The sequence below is a fragment of the Nerophis ophidion genome, linkage group LG08 (assembly GCF_033978795.1).
Source record: "Nerophis ophidion isolate RoL-2023_Sa linkage group LG08, RoL_Noph_v1.0, whole genome shotgun sequence".
NCBI classification, from domain to species: domain Eukaryota; kingdom Metazoa; phylum Chordata; class Actinopteri; order Syngnathiformes; family Syngnathidae; genus Nerophis; species Nerophis ophidion.
In genome coordinates this window covers 17,708,598-17,730,707 of record NC_084618.1, presented here as the reverse complement: position 1 = coordinate 17,730,707, position 22,110 = coordinate 17,708,598, and the positions used below count along the sequence as shown (strand labels likewise).

The window sequence follows — 22,110 nt, the reverse complement described above, 5'->3', positions numbered from 1 at the left end:
GGAACCCATTCCTAGGACAGGTGGTCAAGCCGTCCGATTACAACCGGGATACCTCTAAAGAGTTCTGGCCAAGGCAACAGGGATGATATTCAAACCTAAAAAAAAACAACTCTCTGGATGTTTTCCACAGCCCTTGAAAGTCTTATACACCAGGAGTACATGGACTTGATTCCTCACGGGTGCTGGTTTCATTTGGTAAAAGGACTAATCTTAAGCTATGTCTTCTGTTGTCAGCAGGTCTGTGATGAATGTGTTTTGTAACAAACGAGACCAAACTCTAGAGATGGACTTCAGGTTTTGGAATACCCAGAGGAGTAGAGAACTAAGAGTAAAACTTCGGCACGTTCCTGCAAACTTTTAACCTCATTATCCACATTAGTGTTTCAAGTTCTCTCGTGCCTCACCAGACGAATGAGGTCCTGGCTGGCCCGCATGGAAATGCTAGGAATTCATGGAATGTTGCTTCCTCAAAGTCACTTTCAAGGAAGGCTCCACTTCAAGGTCTTGTCTTGTTTTTTTTTTTTTGTCCTGTGAATTGCATGTTTTATTTCAAAAAGCAACTCCTCTTGTTTTAGATCACTCGCCCTTCCTCTTGTGTCATGAGTCTGACGTCATCCCTGACCCCTGATTTTTTTTCCACCTGTTCCCCATTACCCTCATGTGTCATTTAAGCCCACGCCTCCCCTTGTTCTGTGCCGGATTGGAGTTTTCGTGCCTGTCTCTCTTCCACGCCTTGCCTCGTCCCACGCTTATTTTCTTGGATGCCGAATTCCCACGCTGCTATTTTGAGTTTGCCTTTTTTTCCTCCTTAGTAGAGTGAATTTTGTTATTTAGTTGTGTTTTTTTATTGACCATTATTAGATTAAGATTAAGTTTAGAAATGTTCATAGTCATGGTTTTCTTCCTCCTGTTGGAGCGTTTTATGTTAATAACTTTCCTAGCAGATACGGTGGAAATTATAGTTTGTCTGCAGTAACATATTGTCATTTATCTACCTATTATTTTGTCAACATTATTAAGGACAAACAGTAAAAAAAGATTATTAATCTACTTGTTCTTTTACTGTTAATATCTGCTTACTTTTGCTATCAACATGTTCTATTTACACTTCTGTTAAAATGTAATACTCACTTATTCTTCTGTTGTTTGGATACTTTACATTAGTTTTGGATGATACCACACATTTAGGTATCGATGCGATACCAAGTCATTACAGGATCATACGTTGGTCATATTCAAAGTCCTCATGTGTCCAGAGATGTTTGTCCTGAGTTTGTAAACATGTTTAAAAAGATTTTGTGACGATTAAAAATATCGATGTAATCATAGTAGTATCGACTATATACGCTATTGTACTTGGTATCATTGCAGTGGATGTCAGGTGTAGATCCCCCTATGGCATTTGTTTACATTGTGACGCTTGTGAGCTTTTGTATCCTCCTACAGTGTGTAGTGAAACATGTTTAGTAATTCCTCATCCTCCAGTGATAATGGTACTTGTAAGAAACTTACTTTTTTTTGTCGCCATGGAGGTGAGGATTAGTGATTTAGAAGTAGCTAAAACGCTGCCGACTGCCATGTTTTCGAGCTCCTCTTACTTAGGACATTTCAGTGTTCTATCTTTACTTTTTAGGCCAAAATGCGTCCATTCTCCCTTTTCTGTCTACACAGTTTCTGCTTGTAAGTACTCAGTGTGTGTGCGCTGCCGAACATGCTCCTTTGCTCGTAAAAACCAGCAATGTCATGTCGTGACAACGCGCTGTCATGCCCGTTAAATTATTATTATTGTTTTTTTATTTAAAAAGTGTGAAAATTGTACTTTTCAAACAGAGTATAGTACTGTTTTTGATTTATTGGTACCACGGTATTTTACCAGTACCGGAACAATCCTAGTATATACACAAAGACATTTTTAAATCGAAAGGAGCCGGATGAGGTGGTTCGGGCATCTGGTCAGGATGCCACCCAAACGCCTCCCTAGGCAGTTGTTTAGGGCACGTCCAACCGGCAGGAGGCCACGGGGAAGACCCAGGACATGTTGGGAAGACTATGTCTCCCGGCTGGCCTGGGAACGCCTTGGGATGCCCCGGGAAGAGCTGGACCAAGTGGCTTGGGAGAGTGAAGTCTGGGCTTCCCTGCTTTGGCTGCTGCCCCCGCGACCGGACCTCGGATAAGCGGAAGAAGATGGCTGGATGATAGCTCGGTTTGTAGAGTGGCCGTGCCAGCAACTTGAGGGTTCCAGGTTCGATCCCAGCTTCTGCCATTCTAGTCGACTGCCGTTGTGTCCTTGGGCAAGACACATTACTCACCTGCTCCCAGTGCCACCCACACTGCTATGTAAAGCGCTTTGAGTCACTAGAGAAAAAGCGCTGTATAAATGTAATTCACTTCACTGGATGGATGGATGGATGGATGGATGGATGGATGGATGGATGGACATTTTTAAACCTACACATTTCGCTGCCTTTTTATTTATTTATTTTTTTTTTAGATGAAATAGTCAGCAAACTTTGATGTAAAAAAAATTCGGTTACATTAATTTAAAAAAAAAATTGTAATTAAGACACACATGAACCTTCATAGCAAGCGTGGCATCCAAAGTTATGACGTCACTCTGCTGGTGGGTGGGTTAGCTTAGCTCCGTTAGCTTAGCAGCGAGCTAGCTGAAAGGGTAGCGGCGAAACACAGACAGCGAACGCTTTGTAAATTCCATAAAAGTACAAAATGTGTTGGAGAAGTGCTAAGGAAGGCTGTGAAATATGTAGAAGCGGACAAAATATGAAGATAGCACTTGGCTTCGACGACCAAGAAATGCAGCCGAACCAACAACAGGTTTTTTTTCTTTGTCTTTAAGTGTATTTTAAATCTGCTCAAAAAGTACTCACACATACATGTAACTTGTTTTTATTTCAAAAATCTAATACAGAAGATATATGTTAAGTAAGTATGTTGTTTTGGCTACTTAAGAGACATATACTGTATGTTTGTATTCATTAAGTACCACCATTAAGACAACATTTAAAACACAGTAGTGTAGTAGACCTAAGTATTCATCAAGTACCACTATAATGACAACATTAATATACAGTATTAGTGTAGTAGACCTAAAATTCATTAAGTACCACCGTAATGACAACATTGAAATACAGTGGCGTAGTAGACCTAAGTATTCATTAAATACCACCATTATGACAACATTAAAATACAGTAGCGTAATAGACCTAAGTATTCATTAAGTACCACTATAATGACAACATTAAAATACAGTAGTGTAGTAGACCTAAGTATTCAAGTACCAGCATAATGACAACATTAAAACATGGTAGCGTAATAGACCTAAGTATTCATAAGTACCACCATAATGACAACATTAAAATACAGTGGTGTAGTAGACCTAAGTATTCATTAAGAACCACCATAATGACAACTATAAAATACAGTAGTGTAGTAGACCTAAGTATTCATCAAGTACCACTATAATGACAACATTAAAATACAGTAGTGTAGTAGACCTAAGTATTCATAAGTACCACTATAATGAAAACATTAAAATACAGTAGTGTAGTAGACCTAAGTATTCATAAGTACCACCATAATGACAACTTTAAAATACAGTAGTGTAGTAGACCTAAGTATTCATCAAGTACCACCATAGTGACAACATTAAAATACAGTAGTGTAGTAGATATAAGTATTCATCAAGTACCACCATAATGACAACATTAAAACATGGTAGCGTAATAGACCTAAGTATTCATCAAGTACCGCCATAATGACAACATTAAAATACAGTAGTGTAGTAGACCTAAGTATTCATTAAGTACCACCGTAATGACAACATTAAAATACTGTAGTGTTGTAATATTTTTTATCTTCTTCCGTTTTAATTTGAAAAAGCTTTAGTGCTTTGTTTTTTAAGGATAAAGAAAAAAAATGTGTGTTTGTATTGGGGCATGTCTTTTTTTAATGGGGAAAGAGCTGTCTCTTGTTTTCATTTTAGCATGTAAGCGAGCTAGGTTTTTTTTTAATCCTGCTACATTACCACTTCTTTACATAAATTCAATATGTCAATACAGTATATGGAGTACAAAACGTAAAATAAATGTGTTGAAACAAATGTGTTAGCTCGATGCTAATTTATATTACATATGCCAAACATATGCTACTGATTAGCGTTTGTGATTTTACATGGCAATTTCCATCCATCCATCCATCCATTTCCTACCGCGTGTCCCTTTTGGGGTCGCTGGGGGAGCTGGAGCCTATCTTGCCTGCATTCGGGCGGAAGGCGGCGCACACCCTGGACAAGTCGCCACCTCATCGCAGGGCCAACACAGATAGACAACATTCACACACTAGGGACCATTTAGTGTTGCCAAGCAACCTATCCCCAGGTGCATGTCTTTGGAGGTGGGAGGAAGCCGGACTACCCGTAGGGAACCCAAGCAGTCACGGGGAGAACATGCAAACTCCACACAGAAAGATCCTGGGCGCAGGATGAAACCCAGGTCTACCCGGGACCTTGGTATTGTGAGGCACATTCACTAACCCCTGGTGCACCGTGCTTCCCACTGGAAATTTCCACACCTCCAAATTTACCCGCTGGTGAGTAATGAGTACAACACTGGCGCAGATGGTAACTTTCGCCGTCCTAGTCATAGCCGTGTGACTTTTCATACCTATTGGTGCCTGTTTTTGTGTGTTGTGGTGTGCGCACGATATATCACTTGATCGGACCTTTTTGAAGGTTCCCCTAAAGGTGAGGTCTTTAGCGTCGTGCGGCACAGTGTAAAACCACTTCTAAACCAGCAATCCATGGCGGCAAGTCAAAAAACGTGTCCGACGACTAAACCAGAATTAGAATTTGCATCTTCCATACATCAGCCTGACCCCGCGTCTTTCCATTTTTCTGCATGTGGGCCCGGCTTGGGAAAGGTTTGGACAGCCCTGGTCTACTTGGAGATAAGGAACGGAGAACCCTGCCGCCTCAAGAACCCTCCCCCCGCCTCCAGGAATGAAAGGCCGCCGGGTCAAGCGGAGCAGCTTTGAGAAGGTAAATGATTGTCGCAGAGTTTCACGTTACCTCGTGTTTCTAAATCCTGCTTTTTCAGACTTTAGCCGCACAAACCAAACCAAACCAAACATGACAACATTAAAATACAGTAGCATAATAGACCTAAGTGTTCATTAAGTACCACCGTCATGACAACATTGAAATACAGTAGTGTAGTAGACCTAAGTATTCATCAAGTACCACCATAAAGACAACATTAAAATACAATAGTGTAGTAGGCCTAAGTATTCATCAAGTACCACCATAATGACAACATTAAAATACAGTTGTGTAGTAGACTTAAGTTTTCATTAAGTACCACCATAATAACAACATTAAAATACAGTAGTGTAGTAGACCTAAGTATTCATTATGTACCACTGTAATGACAACATTAAAATACAGTAGCATAATAGACCTAAGTATTCATCAGGTACCACAATTATGACAACATTAAAATAGTTTTGTAGTAGACCTAAGTATTCATCAAGTACCACCATAATGACAACATTAAAATACAGTAGTGTAGTAGACCTAAGTATTCATCAAGTACCACCATAATGACAACATTAAAATACAGTAGTGTAATAGACCTAAGTATTCATCAAGTACCACCATAATGACAACATTAAAATACAGTAGTGTAGTAGACCTAAGTATTCATTATGTACCACTGTAATGACAACATTAAAATACAGTAGCGTAATAGACCTAAGTATTCATCAGGTACCACAATTATGACAACATTAAAATACAGTTTTGTAGTAGACCTAAGTATGCATCAAGTACCACCATAATGACAACATTAAAATACAGTAGTGTAGTAGACCTAAGTATTCATCAAGTACCACCATAATGACAACATTAAAATACAGTAGTGTAATAGACCTAAGTATTCATCAAGTACCACCATAATGACAACATTAAAATACAGTAGTGTAGTAGACCTAAGTATTCATCAAGTACCACCATAATGACAACATTAAAATACAGTTGTGTAGTAGACCTAAGTTTTCATTAAGTATCACCATGACAACATTAAAATACAGTAGTGTAATAGACCTAAGTATTCATCAGGTACCACAATTATGACAACATTAAAATACAGTATTGTAGTAGACCTAAGTATTCATCAACTACCACCATAATGACAACAGTAAAATACAGTAGCGTAATAGACCTAAGTATTCATCAGGTACCACAATTATGACAACATTAAAATACAGTATTGTAGTAGACCTAAGTATGCATTAACTACCACCATAATGACAACAGTAAAATACAGTAGTGTAGTAGACCAAAGTATTCATAAAGTACCACCGTAATAACAACAGTAAAATACAGTAGTGTAGTAGTCCTAAATATTCATCAAGTACCACCGTAATGACAACATTGAAATACAGTAGTGTGGTAGACCTAAACATTCATCAAGTACCACCATAATGACCAACATTAAAATACAGTATCATAGTAGACCTAACTATTTATTAAGTACCACCATAATGACAACATTGAAATACAGTACTGTAGTAGACCTAAGTATTCATTAAGTACCACCGTAATGACAACATTAAAATTCAGTAGTGTAGTAGACCTAAGTATTCATCAAGTACCACCGTAATGACAACATTAAAATACAGTAGTGTAGTAGACTTACGTATTCATCAAGTATCACCATAATGACAACATTAAAATATAGTAGTGTAGTAGACCTAAATACTCATAAAGTACCACCGTAATCACAACAGTAAAATACAGTAGCATATTTGGCCCAAGTATTCATCAAGTACCACCATAATGACAACATTAAATACAGTATATATACCAATACTTTATGTACAGTAGGAGGCCAAGGGGAAGACCCAGGTCTCACGTAGGGGGGGGACTATGTCCTGGTAACGCCTCGGGATCCCCTGGGGATGAGCTGGACGAAGTAGAGCGGGTAGAGGGAAGTCTGGGCTTCTCTGCTTAGGCTGCTTCCCCCGCGACCCCACTTCGGATAAGCGAAAGAAGGTGGTTGGACTGTCATTTTTCACGCTATTTAGCCAATTAGCGTGCAAATAGGTGCTATTTAAACGAGCACATGTTCACTTAAGTGGACCTGGAGACGTGCGAAGTCAAACACCAGCCGGTTTTGTTGCTACCGGCATAAAAGCCGCCCCTTATTTTGGGTCCGCGCACAATGTGTTGACCTTCAAAAGAACATTCTGTCTTTTACAAAAAAGGGATGTGCAGTTGCATATGTACTCTCGTCGCATGTTGTAACGTGCGCTATAGGCGCCGAGGTTCCCGTACACGCCAACCGTCGCTAACCACAGGCGAACACATGCATTGTAGGGCAAAGGTCAGGATGACACATAGTCAATCGGTGCGGATCGCGGTGACGCCGCAGACGTGGCGCTAAAATAAACATGACCCATTGCGACAGCAGAGTTGCTCGTAAAACACAAAAACCCGACAAACCGGTTCTGGCCTTTGTTTTTTTTTTTTTGTCACCTTGGTGAGGAGCCAAAGGAAATAGCGGGAGGGGGCGGGGCTACGAGCTTTGCTTGATTCGCTGCGTTAGTAAATGTGTATATAATATATATATATATATATATATATATACATTTACATATATATATATGTATAAATATATTTAGGTACAGTATATATATATATACATGTGTATATATGTATATATGTATTTATATGTATATATGTATATATATACTGTATATATAATATATATATATGTATATATATGTGTATATACTGTATATATATATATAACTATATATATATATATATATGTGTATATACTGTACATATATATGTGTGTATATATAAGTGTATATATATTTATATATATGTATGTATATATATATATATAAATATATATACACTTATATATATATGTATGTATATATATATACTCCTCTCTGAGCTGCAACCTTATCGTGGTAGAGGAGTTTGCGTGTCCCAATGATCCTAGGAGCTATGTTGTCCGGGGGCATAAAGCCCCCTGGTAGGGTCTCCCAAGGCAAACAGGTTCTAGGTGAGGGATCAGACAAAGAGCAGCTCAAAGACCTTTATGAAGAAGAAACATCATGGACCCAGATTTCCCTCGCCCGGACGCGGGTCACCGGGGCCCCCCTCTGGAGCCAGGCCCGGAGGTGGGGCACGATGGCGAGCGCCTGGTGGCCGGGCCTGTTCCCATGGGGCCCGGCCGGGCACAGCCCGAAGAGGCAACGTGGGCCCCCCCTCCAATGGGCTCACCACCCATAGCAGGGGCCATAGAGGTCGGGTGCATTGTGAGCTGGGCGACAGCCGAAGGCAGGGCACTTGGCGGTCCGATCCTCGGCTACAGAAGCTAGCTCTTGGGGGGGAAAGATCCTGAGCTAGTGCGCGAAGTCGAGAAATTCCGGCTGGATATAGTCGGACTCACTTCGACGCACAGCAAGGGCTCTGGAACCACTTCTCTCGAGAGGGATTGGACCCTCTTCCACTCTGGCGTTGCCGGCAGTGAGAGGCGACGGGCTGGGGTGGCAATTCTTGTTTCCCCCCGGCTCAAAGCCTGAACGTTGGAATTCAACCCGGTGGACGAAAGGGTAGCCTCCCTCCGCCTTCGGGTGGGGGGACGGGTCCTGACTGTTGTTTGTGCTTATGCACCAAACAGCAGTTCAGAGTACCCACCCTTTTTGGGAACGCTCGAGGGAGTACTGGAAAGTGCTCCCCCGGGTGATTCCCTTGTCCTACTGGGAGACTTCAACGCTCACGTTGGCAACGACAGTGAAACCTGGAGAGGCGTGATTGGAAAGAATGGCCGCCCGGATCTGAACCCGAGTGGTGTTTTGTTATTGGACTTTTGTGCTCGTCACAGTTTGTCCATAACAAACACCATGTTCAAACATAAGGGTGTCCATATGTGCACTTGGCACCAGGACACCCTAGGCCGCAGTTCCATGATCGACTTTGTAGTTGTGTCATCGGATTTGCGGCCTCATGTTATGGACACTCGGTTGAAGAGAGGGGCGGAGCTTTCTACCGATCACCACCTGGTGGTGAGTTGGCTGCGATGGTGGGGGAGGATGCCGGACAGACCTGGGAGGCCCAAACGCATTGTGAGGGTCTGCTGGGAACGTCTGGCAGAGTCTCCTGTCAGACAAAGTTTCAATTCCCACCTCCGGAAGAACTTTGAACATGTCACGAGGGAGGTGCTGGACATTGAGTCCGAGTGGACCATGTTCCGCACCTCTATTGTCGAGGCGGCAGATCGGAGCTGTGGCCGCAAGGTAGTTGGTGCCTGTCGTGGCGGCAATCCTAAAACCCCTTGGTGGACACCAGCGGTGAGGGATGCCGTCAAGCTGAAGAAGGAGTCCTATCGGGTCCTTTTGGCTCATAGGACTCCGGAGGCAGTGGACAGGTACCGACAGGCCAAGCGGTGTGCAGCTTCAGCGGTCGCGGAGGCAAAAACTCGGACATGGGAAGAGTTCGGGGAAGCCATGGAAAACGACTTCCGGACGGCTTCGAAGCGATTCTGGACCACCGTCCGCCGCCTCAGGAAGGGGAAGCAGTGCACTATCAACACCGTGTATGGTGCGGATGGTGTTCTGCTGACCTCGACTGCGGATGTTGTGGATAGGTGGAAGGAATACTTCGAAGACCTCCTCAATCCCACCAACACGTCTTCCTATGAGGAAGCAGTGCCTGGGGAATCTGTGGTGGTCTCTCCTATTTCTGGGGCTGAGGTCGCTGAGGTAGTTAAAAAGCTCCTCGGTGGCAAGGCCCCAGGGGTGGACGAGATCCGCCCGGAGTTCCTTAAGGCTCTGGATGCTGTGGGGCTGTCTTGGTTGACAAGACTTTGCAGCATCGCGTGGACATCGGGGGCGGTACCTCTGGATTGGCAGACCGGGGTGGTGGTTCCTCTCTTTAAGAAGGGGGACCGGAGGGTGTGTTCCAACTATCGTGGGATCACACTCCTCAGCCTTCCCGGTAAGGTTTATTCAGGTGTACTGGAGAGGAGGCTACGTCGGATGGTCGGGCCTCGGATTCAGGAGGAGCAGTGTGGTTTTCGTCCTGGTCGTGGAGCTGTGGACCGGCTCTGTGCTCTCGGCGGGGTTCTTGGGGGTGCATGGGAGTTTGCCCAATCAGTCTACATGTGCTTTGTGGACTTGGAGAAGGCATTCGACCGTGTCCCTCGGGAAGTCCTGTGGGTAGTGCTCAGAGAGTATGGGGTATCGGACTGTCTTATTGTGGCGGTCCGTTCCCTGTACGATCAGTGCCAGAGCTTGGTCCGCATTGCCGGCAGTAAGTCGAACACATTTCCAGTGAGGGTTGGACTCCGCCAAGGCTGTCCTTTGTCACCGATTCTGTTCATAACTTTTATGGACAGAATTTCTAGGCGCAGTCAAGGCGTTGAGGGGTTCCGGTTTGGTGACCGCAGGATCAGGTCTCTGCTTTTTGCAGATGATGTGGTCCTGATGGCTTCATCTGACCGGGATCTTCAGCTCTCGCTGGATCGGTTCGCAGCCGAGTGTGAAGCGACCGGAATGAGAATCAGCACCTCCAAGTCCGAGTCCATGGTTCTCGCCCGGAAAAGGGTGGAGTGCCATCTCCGGGTTGGGGAGGAGACCCTGCCCCAAGTGGAGGAGTTCAAGTACCTAGGAGTCTTGTTCACGAGTGAGGGAAGAGTGGATCGTGAGATCGACAGGCGGATCGGTGCGGCGTCTTCAGTAATGCGGACGTTGTACCGGTCCGTTGTAGTGAAGAAGGAGCTGAGCCGGAAGGCAAAGCTCTCAATTTACCGGTCGATCTACGTTCCCATCCTCACCTATGGTCATGAGCTTTGGGTCATGACCGAAAGGATAAGATCACGGGTACAAGCGGCCGAAATGAGTTTCCTCCGCCGTGTGGCGGGGCTCTCCCTTAGAGATAGGGTGAGAAGCTCTGCCATCCGGGAGGAACTCAAAGTAAAGCCGCTGCTCCTTCACATCGAGAGGAGCCAGATGAGGTGGTTCGGGCATCTGGTCAGGATGCCACCCGAACGCCTCCCTAGGGAGGTGTTTAGGGCACGTCCAACCGGTAGGAGGCCACGGGGAAGACCCAGGACACGTTGGGAAGACTATGTCTCCCGGCTGGCCTGGGAACGCCTCGGGATCCCCCGGGAAGAGCTAGACGAAGTGGCTGGGGAGAGGGAAGTCTGGGTTTCCCTGCTTAGGCTGTTGCCCCCGTGACCCGACCTCGGATAAGCGGAAGATGATGGATGGATGGATGGATGTATATATATACTGTATATATATATATATATATATATATATATGTTATATGTGTATATGTATATATATATACATATATATATATACACATACACATATAGTACATATATATATATATATATATATATATGGGAGGAAAACGAATATACACTTAGGGAGTGTGTGGGAGGAAAACCAGGTTGCACTAATTTGATATCAAAACGTTGATCCAGGTGTCACTAATTTGATATCAAAACACTGATCCAGGTCTCACTAATTTAATATCAAAAGACTGATCCAGGTCTCGCTAATTTGATATCAAAACACTGATCAAAGTCTCGTTAATTTGATATCAAAACACTGATCCAGGTCTCGCTAATATGATATCAAAACACCTATCCAGGTTTCGCTAATATGATATCAAAACACCTATCCAGGTTTCGCTCATTTGACATCAAAACACTGATCCGGGTCTCGCTAATTTGATATCACAACACTGATCCAGGTCTTGCTTATTTGATATCAAATTACTGATCCAGGTCTTGCTTATTTGATATCAAAACACTGATCCAAGTCTCGCTAATTTGATATCAAAACACTGATCCAGGTTTCGCTAATATGATATCAAAACACCTGTCCTGGTTTCGCTAATATGATATCAAAACGCCTATCCAGGTTTCGCTCATTTGACATCAAAACACTGATCCAGGTCTCACTAATTAAATATTATTTGGTATCAAAACACTGATCTAGGTCTCACTAATTAGATACAATTTGGTATCAAAGCACTGATCCACCCCCCATGATGCTCAGTGCTCCTCCCAGAGGCGCTTCTCTCGTCAACGTAACAAATGGAAAGTTGTTGCAAGGGGGAGAAATGTTGCAGGCGCACCTGACTGTTCCAAACCTCGTCCTGCGGGCGTCACGGGGCCCAGAATGATGAAAGGACCAAACCCTGCTAAAAATAACCCTGACAAGAAACATGGCAGGATTGTGACATGGTGGAACAAGTCGCTACAAGTGCGGAGGGGGAAAAAAGCTACATTGACCTCCTCTTAAGGCGCTTTCACACCTCAGTGGCTTTTTATCAAAGTGCAGCTCTTTTTTTTAAACCACCTTTTGTGATACAAACCCCAAAACCAGTGAAGTTGTCATGTTGTGTAAATGGTGAATAGAAACCGTATACAATGATTTTTTAACCCTTTATAACCTTTATTCAATTGAATAGACTGCAAAGACAAGATATTTAATGTTTCAACTGGAAACTTTTGCTATTTTTTGCAAATATTTGCTCATTTGGAATTAGATGCTTGCAATATGTTTCAAAAAAGCTGGCACAAGTGGCAAAAGTTGAGGAATGCTGATCAAACACTTATTTGGAACATCCCACAGGTGAACGGGCTAATTGGGAACAGGTGGGAGCCATGACTGGGTATAAAAGCAGCTTCCGTGAATTGCTCAGTCATTCACAAACAAGGACGGGGCGAGGGTCACCAGTTTGTCAACAAATGCGTAAGCAAATTGTTTAAGAACAACATTTCTCAAGCAGCTATTGTAAGGAATTTAGTGATTTCACTACAGACGGTCCATAATATCATCAAAATGTTCAGAGAATCTGGAGAAATCACTGTACGTAAGCCATTATATTACGGACCTCGGATCCCTCAGGCGGTAATGCATCAAAAAGCAAAATCAGTGTGTAAAGGATATCACCACATGTGCTCAGCAACACTTCAGAAAACCACTATCAGTAACTACAGTTGGTCGCTACATCTGTAGGTGCAAGTTTGAACTCTACTATGCAAAGCCACAGCCATTTATCAACAACACCCAGATATGCCGCAGGCATCGCTGGGCCCGAGCTCACCTAAGATGGTCTAATGCAAAGTGTAAAAGTGTTCTGTGGTCTGACGAGTCTACAATTCAAATTGTTTTTGGAAACTGTGGACGTCGTGTCCTCCGGACCAAAAATGAAAATAACCATCAGGATTGTTCTAGGAGCAAAGTGTAAAAGCCAGCATCGGTGATGGTATGGGGGTGCATTAGTGCCCAAGGCATGGGTAACGTGCACATCTGTGAAGGCACCATTAATGCTGAGAGGTACATACAGGTTATTAAGCAACATATGTCGCCATCCAAGCAACATCATCATGGACGCCCCTGCTTATTTCAGCAAGACAATGCCATTCCACGTGTTACAACAGCGGGTACTAGACTGGCCTGCCTGTAGTCCAGATTTGTCTCCCATTGAAAATGTGTGGTGCATTATGAAGCCTAAAATACCACAACGGAGACTGTTTAACAACTTAAGCTGTACATCAAGCAAGAATTTGAAAGAATTCCACCTGTAAAGCTTAAAAAATGTGTCTCCTCAATTCCCAAACCTTTACTGAGAGTTGTTAAAAAGAAAGGCCATGTAACAAAGTGGTAACACAACTTTTTTTCAATGTGTTGCTGCCATTAAGAAAAAAACAGTTTCTTTGACATAAAAGTAACACCATGGCGGCGTGGAAACACATTTGATACAGGCGTCAAATCGGGACATGACTGCGTGCGGGCTGGAAGCCTTGATGAGCACCCACGGGTGCCACGGGGTCACACCAGAGCGTTATGTTTTCCATCCAGCCTGGAAAGGAAGACGGTTACCATGGACGCCGTGGAATTAATTAGACGCCGGGGCGGCCCCGCCCCTCACTTCCTCACAAACAAGCTGCCGTGCCGCATCACACCTGACCAGGTCTCCTCACAGGTAGGACCCTCCCTCCCTCCGGCCTCGTACTCTTTGCATCGTTCTCGCCAGCTTGATCCGCTGTGGCCCCGCAGGATGCCGAGCCAGCTGGAGGGCGCCATGGACGCGCTTATAGCGGTCTTCTACAACTACTCGGGCCACGACGGGGACAAGTACAAGCTGAACAAGGGCGAGCTCAAGCAGCTGCTGCATAGCGAGCTCACCGACTTCCTCACGGTAAGGTTTACCTTTGACCTTCTCCTCAATCTACTGCATACCCCTGCAAAATGGAATCGCATTCGAATTACCATTCTAATTTACCCAGATTTTTAATCAATTCATTATTTTGTTGTACTGTTTAATAAAAACTAAAAATGAAAAAAAGAAAATATATATACATATAATAATAATAATTCAAAAAATTACGGTGCATTTGTAATTTTTTGAATTAATAGTCTTACTATATATTTTCAAATTTTTTATTTTATTACATTTTTCCATTTTTATTAATCAAAAACAAAGAAATATTATTATGATATTAATTAAAGAAATTACAATAAATTTGGGGCTCCACGGTGGCAGAGGGGTTAGTGCGTCTGCCTCACAATACGAAGGTCCTGCAGTCCTGAGTTCAAATCCAGGCTCGGGATCTTTCTGTGTGGAGTTTGCATGTTCTCCCCGTGAATGCGTGGGTTCCCTCCGGGTACTCCGGCTTCCTCCCACTTCCAAAGACATGCACCTGGGGATAGGTTGATTGGCAACACTAAATTGGCCCTAGTGTGTGAATGTTGTCTATCTGTGTTGGCCCTGCGATGAGGTGGCGACTTGTCCAGGGTGTACCCCGCCTTCCGCCCAATTTTAACTGAGATAGGCGCCAGCGACCCCAAAAGGGAATAAGCGGTAGAAAATGGATGGATGGACAATAAATTTGTAATTTTTTGAATTAATATTATTATAATTAAAAAAAACATTTTTCATTTTATTTTATTAAATTTTCATTTTTATTAATCAGTCCAACAAATGTATTGTAAAAAAACAAAACAATTTTGTATAACGGTATTATTTTGTTGGACTGATTAATAAAAATGAAAAAAAAATTATAAAATTAAATAAATAAATGATAAATGGGTTGTACTTGTATAGCGCTTTTCTACCTTCAAGGTACTCAAAGCGCTTTGACACTACTTCCACATTTACCCATTCACACACATTCACACACTGATGGAGGGAGCTGCCATGCAAGGCGCCAACCAGCACCCATCAGGAGCAAGGGTGAAGTGTCTTGCTCAGGACACAACGGACGTGACGAGGTTGGTTCGAGGTGGGATTTGAACCAGTCACCCTCGGGTTGCGCACGGCCACTCTTCCACTGCGCCACACCGTCCCTAAGAATAATAAAATTAATTCTAAAAATACAAATTTACTGGAATTTTTTTAAATTAATATTATTATTATATATTTTAAATTTTGTTTTATTTTTCATTTTATTACATTTTTAATTTTTATTAATCAGTCCAACACGATAATACCATAATAAAATTTTCTTACTGATTAATAAAAATTAAAAATTACATTAAATGAAAATTAAAAAAAAGGAATAATGATATTAATTAAAAAATTACAAATTTATTGTAATTTTGGGAATGAATATATTTATTATATATTTTTAATTGTATTTGTTATTAAAAAATGTAATTGTTTTGTTATTAAAAATGTAATAATAAAATATATATATTATAATATTAATTTGAAAAATTACAATACATTTGTAATTTTTTTAAATTAATATTATCATATTTTTTAAATTTGTTTTAATTTTTCATTTTATTAAATTTTTCATTATTATTAATCAGCCCAACAAATTTATTGTAAAACACAAAAATGTTATTATGGTATTATTTTGTTGGACTGATTAATAACTATTTTAAATTTATTAAAAAAAATCTAAATATATATATATATATATATAAATATATATATATATATGTGTGTATGTATATATATATATATATATATATGTATGTATATATATATTAATTAATAAAAATAATTACAATACATTTGTATTTTTTTTAATTAATGTTATTACATATTTTTTAATAAATTTATTTATTTTAATTTTATTACATTTTAAATTTTTCTTGTCGATTTTTGAGAAAATTAAAGGATTTTAAGTGCGCCATATAGTCCGAAAAATACAGTCGATTCAGAATTGTTCTCGATTCAACACGATTCTCGATTCAAACTGGTTTTCGCAAAGTATTATTTGTTTTATTATTTATAATTAAACGTTTTGAAAGTAAGGTTACAAGTTAGAAAAGCTCCTTCCGGTTGCATGGACATGGCATAACATTTTTCCATCCATTTTCTACCGCTTATTCCCTTTCGGGGTCGCGGGGGGCGCTGGCGCCTATCTCAGCTACAATCGGGCGGAAGGCGGGGTACACCCTGGACAAGTCGCCACCCTATCGCAGGGCCAACACAGATAGACAGACAACATTCACACTCACATTCACACACTAGGGCCAATTTAGTGTTGCCAATCAACCTATCCCCAGGTGCATGTCTTTGGAAGTGGGAGGAAGCCGGAGTACCCGGAGAGAACCCACGCATTCACGGGGAGAACATGCAAACTCCACACAGAAGTGAAGTGAAGTGAATTATATTTATATAGCGCTTTTCTCAAGTGACTCAAAGCGCTTTACATAGTGACACCCAATATCTAAGTTACATTTAAACCAGTGTGGGTGGCACTGGGAGCAGGTGGGTAAAGTGTCTTGCCCAAGGACACAACGGCAGTAGCTAGGATGGCACAAGCGGGAATCGAACCTGCAACCTTCAAGTTGCTGGCACGGCCACTCTACCAACCGAGCTATGCCGGTTGGTAGAGTGGCATAAAAAGATCCCGAGCCTGGATTTGAACCCAGGACTGCAGGAACTTCGTATTGTGAGGCAGACGCACTAACCCCTCTGCCACCGTGAAGCCCGGCATAACATTTTTTTTTTTTTTAATTGATACTTTTGTTGATAGTATTAATTTTTGTTTGATTACTTTTGGATTGTTTTGTGTCATGTTTGTGTGTCCTCTCAATTGCTCTGTTGATTGCTATTCTGAATGTTGCTGGGCCGGGTTTGGTTTTGGAATTGTAATTGTATTATTGTAATATTATGTTGGACTGATTAATAAAAATGAGAAATTTAATAAAATGCATTTTTTTAATATAATAGTAATAATATTAATTCCCAAAAATACAAATTTATTGTAAAAACAAAAAATGTACTATGGTATTCTTTTGTGGGACTGATTAATAAAAAATTAAAATTTAATACAATAAAAAAAAAAAAAAAGATATAGAATACCGGTATAATAATAATATTAATTAAAAAAAATTACAATTATTATTTGTTTCGGAATATTATGCAAAAGCAACTTTTCTTAACTTCTGGTACCTGCTGATCTGCATTTGGGATCGGCATAAGTCCTGAAATTATGGCATTCATTTTTCCCATCCATTTCCTACCGTGTTTACTTTAAATTCTGGCGACTGAGCTCCCAGTTTTTATCGTAAAATCAATTGCGATTTTTTATTTTTTTTAAAATTGAAATTGAAAAACGGCACCACTGCTAATTTTACAGAAAAAACAAGGGTAATTTTTTTCATAGTGCATTACTGTAATTTGAAAAACAGTACCACTGTTTTTGTTTTTTTAATCTGCAAAATTCTGGTGACTGAATGGAACATTCAAAGTTTTGGCGTTGTTTACTGGCTTCAAATTGCAGTCTACACCTAGTCACACATGTGTGACTGTCATCTACTGGTCACACTTATCATTACACCATGTACCAAATAAAATAGCTTTGAGGTCGGCGAGCACAACCAGAGATATTTCAGTTGTCGATTTGTTCAACAACCGCACTGTCGATTTTTGAGAAAAATTTAAGATTTTAAATGCGCCTTATAGTCCGTAAAATACGGTACTTAGATAGTCATTTTATTCAACGGACGCAATTGTTGAATGAACACTTCCCGTTGTATGGGGTATCGTTCTAAGACTGGGATAAGAAGGTGGGAGCAACAATCATGTTTGTGGAAGTCGCTTCCTAGCGGTCCCACTGTCAGACACGTCACAGGATCCAAGCTTGCAGGTTTTATTAAAGTTTCAATTCTCATCTGTTTTACCAACTGTTTCCTTCTCCCAGAACGTGACTTTGTCAGCCACGTCCGTCCCCCTCTCCCCCTCTGCTCCCGGCCGCTTACTGTTAAAGACAGCAGATGATTAAATTAACAAGTAGCACCTGTGAAATCGAATCACCTGCCAGCCGTGTCTCGCCGTCAGCACTTGCCCCACCTGAGGGTGCTCTGTCTCCAGCACCATGGACAGAGGCGGAGACCTTTGCTCCTGCAGGCGACTATAAGAGTCATGGCGGTCACTTTAAAGTCATCTTCGGGATTCCAATCCCACAAAAGCCTCCTTTGTCCTCGCTGCTGTCACCTCACGGCATTATGGGATGTCGTACACAGTGCAGGACTTGATACCATGGCAGATAAGCCCGAGGCTGTGAGATAGCGACGCCGCTTCCCAGACTGATGAGGTTGAGACTGAAAGCTCTGACGACCTCAGATATATATTTTTTAATAATTATTTTTTACTCTGTGGCGTACGAACGGAGAGCCTCAGGTGCTGGTGCATCGTCGTCATCAGGGAGACATGTCGCCTCCAAATATAAACGCCGTGATGTCATCACAGTCCCAGAGGGCGGCGAGCTATTGTCTTCCTGCAGAGTCCTAATGAAGACGGCGTAATAATGTTTCCTTTGGACGCCATGTTTAACTGAAGGCAATTTGACCTTTTACTTATACAGACACAACACTTTATATACAGTATGCATATCAATTATATACAATATATTATTTATATCTCACACACGTTTTAACATGAAATTGTACTTATACGACCCAATCCAAACAACCTGGCGCTGACTGCAACCGACACAAAGTCAACTTCCTCTCGGAACTTTGCGGACATGATAAAAATGTATCCAAGCACCACACTTAATTCAAAGTGACACCCGATGCATGATGGGAAAAATGCAAAACACTCTTAGCTGTGTTTGGCGCATTTTAGCTGCTTTAAATTTGATTGATATTGATTACAAAACTTAAAAAAGGTTATCACGGAAGTAAACAAGGTAGGACTCGAACTTTCACATATCTTTCAAGATATCTTAATATTGTATTAATCAATAATTATAGATCATTATTCTAATATAATACATATAAATATATAAATATGTACAAATATGTGTATAATCTCTCTCTCTCTCTCACATACATATATACATTATTATGTATATGAATGTGTGTATGTATATATATATGTATATATGACTATGTATGTGTATACATGGGTATATGTATGTATATATATAAATATATGTATGTATATATGTATGTATATAAATATATGTGTATATATATGTATGTATGGGTATATGTATATATATATATATGAATCTATGGCTCTATGTATATATGTATATTTGTGTGTGTATATATATATATATATATATATATATATATATATATATATATATACATATGTTTGTGTATGTATGTGTATATATGTATATATACCGTATTTCCTTGAATTGCCGCAGGGCATATAGTATGCGCCTGCCTTGAATTACTGCCGGATCAAACTCGCTTCCCAAAATAATTAGTGCATGCTTAGTATTACCGCCTGGCCAACTCGTGACGTCACGAGTGACACTTCCCCTGTCATCATTTTCAAAATGGAGGAGGCTGATTTCAATACCGGTCATTTTAAATCGCATAAAGGGAAGAAGATTAAGAGCTATTCAGTAGGATTTAAGGTCCAGCTTACATCAAACTCAAATTTTTACCGCATACCTTTGGTAAGTGCCGGAGTGAGAAAAGGTTTTAAAATAATTAGCGCATGCTTAATTTTACCGCATGCCTTTTGTAAGTGCAGGCGTGAGAAGAGGTTTTAAATTAATTAGCGCCCCGGCGGCAATTCAAGGAAATACGGTATATGTATGTGTATGTATATGTATGTGTATATAGGTATATATATATTTATATATGTATGTGTATATGTATCTGCGATGAGGTGGCGACTTGTCCAGGGTGTAAACCGCCTTCGGCTTGAATGCAGCTTTGATAGGCCCCAAAAGGGACAAGCCGTAGAAAATGGATGGTATGTGTATGTATATATATATGTGTATATATATGTATAAATATATATATATGTATGTGTATATGTATCTTTAATGAGGTGGCAACTTGTCCAGGGTGTATCCCGCCTTTCGACCGATTGTAGCTGAGATAGGCTCCAGCGACCCCCGCGACCCCGTAGGGAATAAGCGGTAGAAAATGGATGGATGAATGGTTGTAAATTTATATGTATGTATATATGTATGTATGTATGTATGTGTATATGGATATATCCATACATATATATATATATATATATATATATATATATATATATAAATAAATAAATAAATGGGTTGTACTTGTATAGCGCTTTTCTACTTTCAAGGTACTCAAAGCGCTTTGACACTACTTCCACATTCACACACACATTCACACACTGATGGAGGGAGCTGCCATGCAAGGCGCCAACCAGCACCCATCAGGAGCAAGGGTGAAGTGTCTTGCTCAGGACACAACGGACGTGATGAGGTTGGTACTAGGTGGGAATTGAACCAGGGACGCTCGGGTTGCGCACCGCCACTCTCCCCACTGCGCCACGCCGTCCCTTTATACATATATACATATATATATATGTGTGTGTGTGTGTTTATATGTATGTATGTATGTGTTACTTTTCATGCAGTCAGCTTTCGGCCAGCGGCCCTTAAGTTTTAGCGTTTGGACGCCCCCTGGCCTCCACTATCTTTGTCTCTGCGAGGCCGCGAGCATACACAAAAACAAGTGGAAGCTTTCAACGGAAACGTAATTCAATATAAAATATCTGCTTCAACCCCTTCACCTAACCAGTTTTTCTTCATCCTAAACCTGCCTTTAACATTTTGAGTTAATGTATATTTATAACTAATAACAAAAAAAGGTGATAATTAAAAAAACTACTGATCTGTAGCGAAATAACCAAAATGTTCGTACAAATTCACATTGATTAAGCCTATTTTGTTTTAATGTTTGTTTTCATGGTCCAAAGTTATGAATGGAACCAAAATACAGTTTTGAACCCCTTGTTGAGGTACCAGGAAAAGTGCCTAAAGGGCGGATTTAAACCGTACAGTTGCATCACTGGCTGACCACTCGGCCCTGATGCAAGCGGACTGAAACGTAAACATAACGTCAAACGTCTCTCAGGCCACGCCTTGCTCTGTCTTTCAGTCCCAGAAGGACCCCTTGCTGGTGGAGAAGATTATGAACGATCTGGACTCCAACAAGGACAACGAGGTGGACTTCAACGAGTTTGTGGTGCTGGTGGCGGCCCTCACCGTGGCCTGCAACGACTTCTTCCAGGAACAGCAGAAGAAAACCAAGTAGACCTGAGCCCTAAACATGTTTCCCATTGTTTTTCCCATTCAACTGTAAGTCAATTTGATCGTTGTAATTATTGATAAGTCTTGTATTGCACAGTCGATTCAATAAATGTGATGCCATTTTCTGTCATTGAATCATTTGTCGTCGTTCTCGTCCAAGTAATTCCAGCTTTGACTTCCCTTCTAATTAGTGGAAAAAAGGCATTGTTACGTGATGGAATTTTTTTTCATCTTCCTTTGTCCCATAGGAACTTTCACTGAGGGGAGGAAAGTTTGAGTTTGCAAGCGTGAAATCATGGAAAAAATGTTCTTGTTCTCAAAGTCCATCCCTACTATCAGGGGTGCCGAAAAAGGGGGGGTAAAGGAGACGGATTCTAAGGGCCCATGATGGAGGGGGGCCCAAAGAGGCCCCTAATGATGATGAAATGATGTGTTGGGGGTCCTGTAAAGATTATTTTCATGGGGCCCAAAATCCCTAGCGGCACCCCTAACTACTATCCTCAAACTCCAAAAGCAGTGAAGTTATCACGTTGTGTAAATGGTAAATAAAAACAGA

The 22,110-nt window shown here is 41.1% G+C and overlaps 1 protein-coding gene across 5 annotated transcripts; it reads left to right on the top strand.

The window, feature by feature from the left end:
• Window positions 1–2,536: 2,536 nt before the first annotated feature.
• s100z (S100 calcium binding protein Z) lies at window positions 2,537–21,667 on the top strand. Of its 5 annotated transcripts, none has more exons than XM_061907901.1 (4): window positions 2,537–2,832; window positions 4,936–5,053; window positions 14,039–14,254; window positions 21,403–21,667. In XM_061907901.1, the coding sequence occupies exons 2-4, from the start codon at window positions 5,015–5,017 to the stop codon at window positions 21,556–21,558; spliced, it is 411 nt and encodes a 136-aa protein (XP_061763885.1). In that variant the 5' UTR covers window positions 2,537–2,832; window positions 4,936–5,014; the 3' UTR covers window positions 21,559–21,667. The 5 variants fall into 5 exon arrangements, with proteins under 5 accessions (XP_061763885.1, XP_061763884.1, XP_061763882.1 ...); XM_061907900.1 differs by having other exon boundaries at window positions 2,537–4,605; XM_061907898.1 differs by having other exon boundaries at window positions 2,537–4,605; window positions 13,818–14,254.
• Window positions 21,668–22,110: the final 443 nt, after the last annotated feature.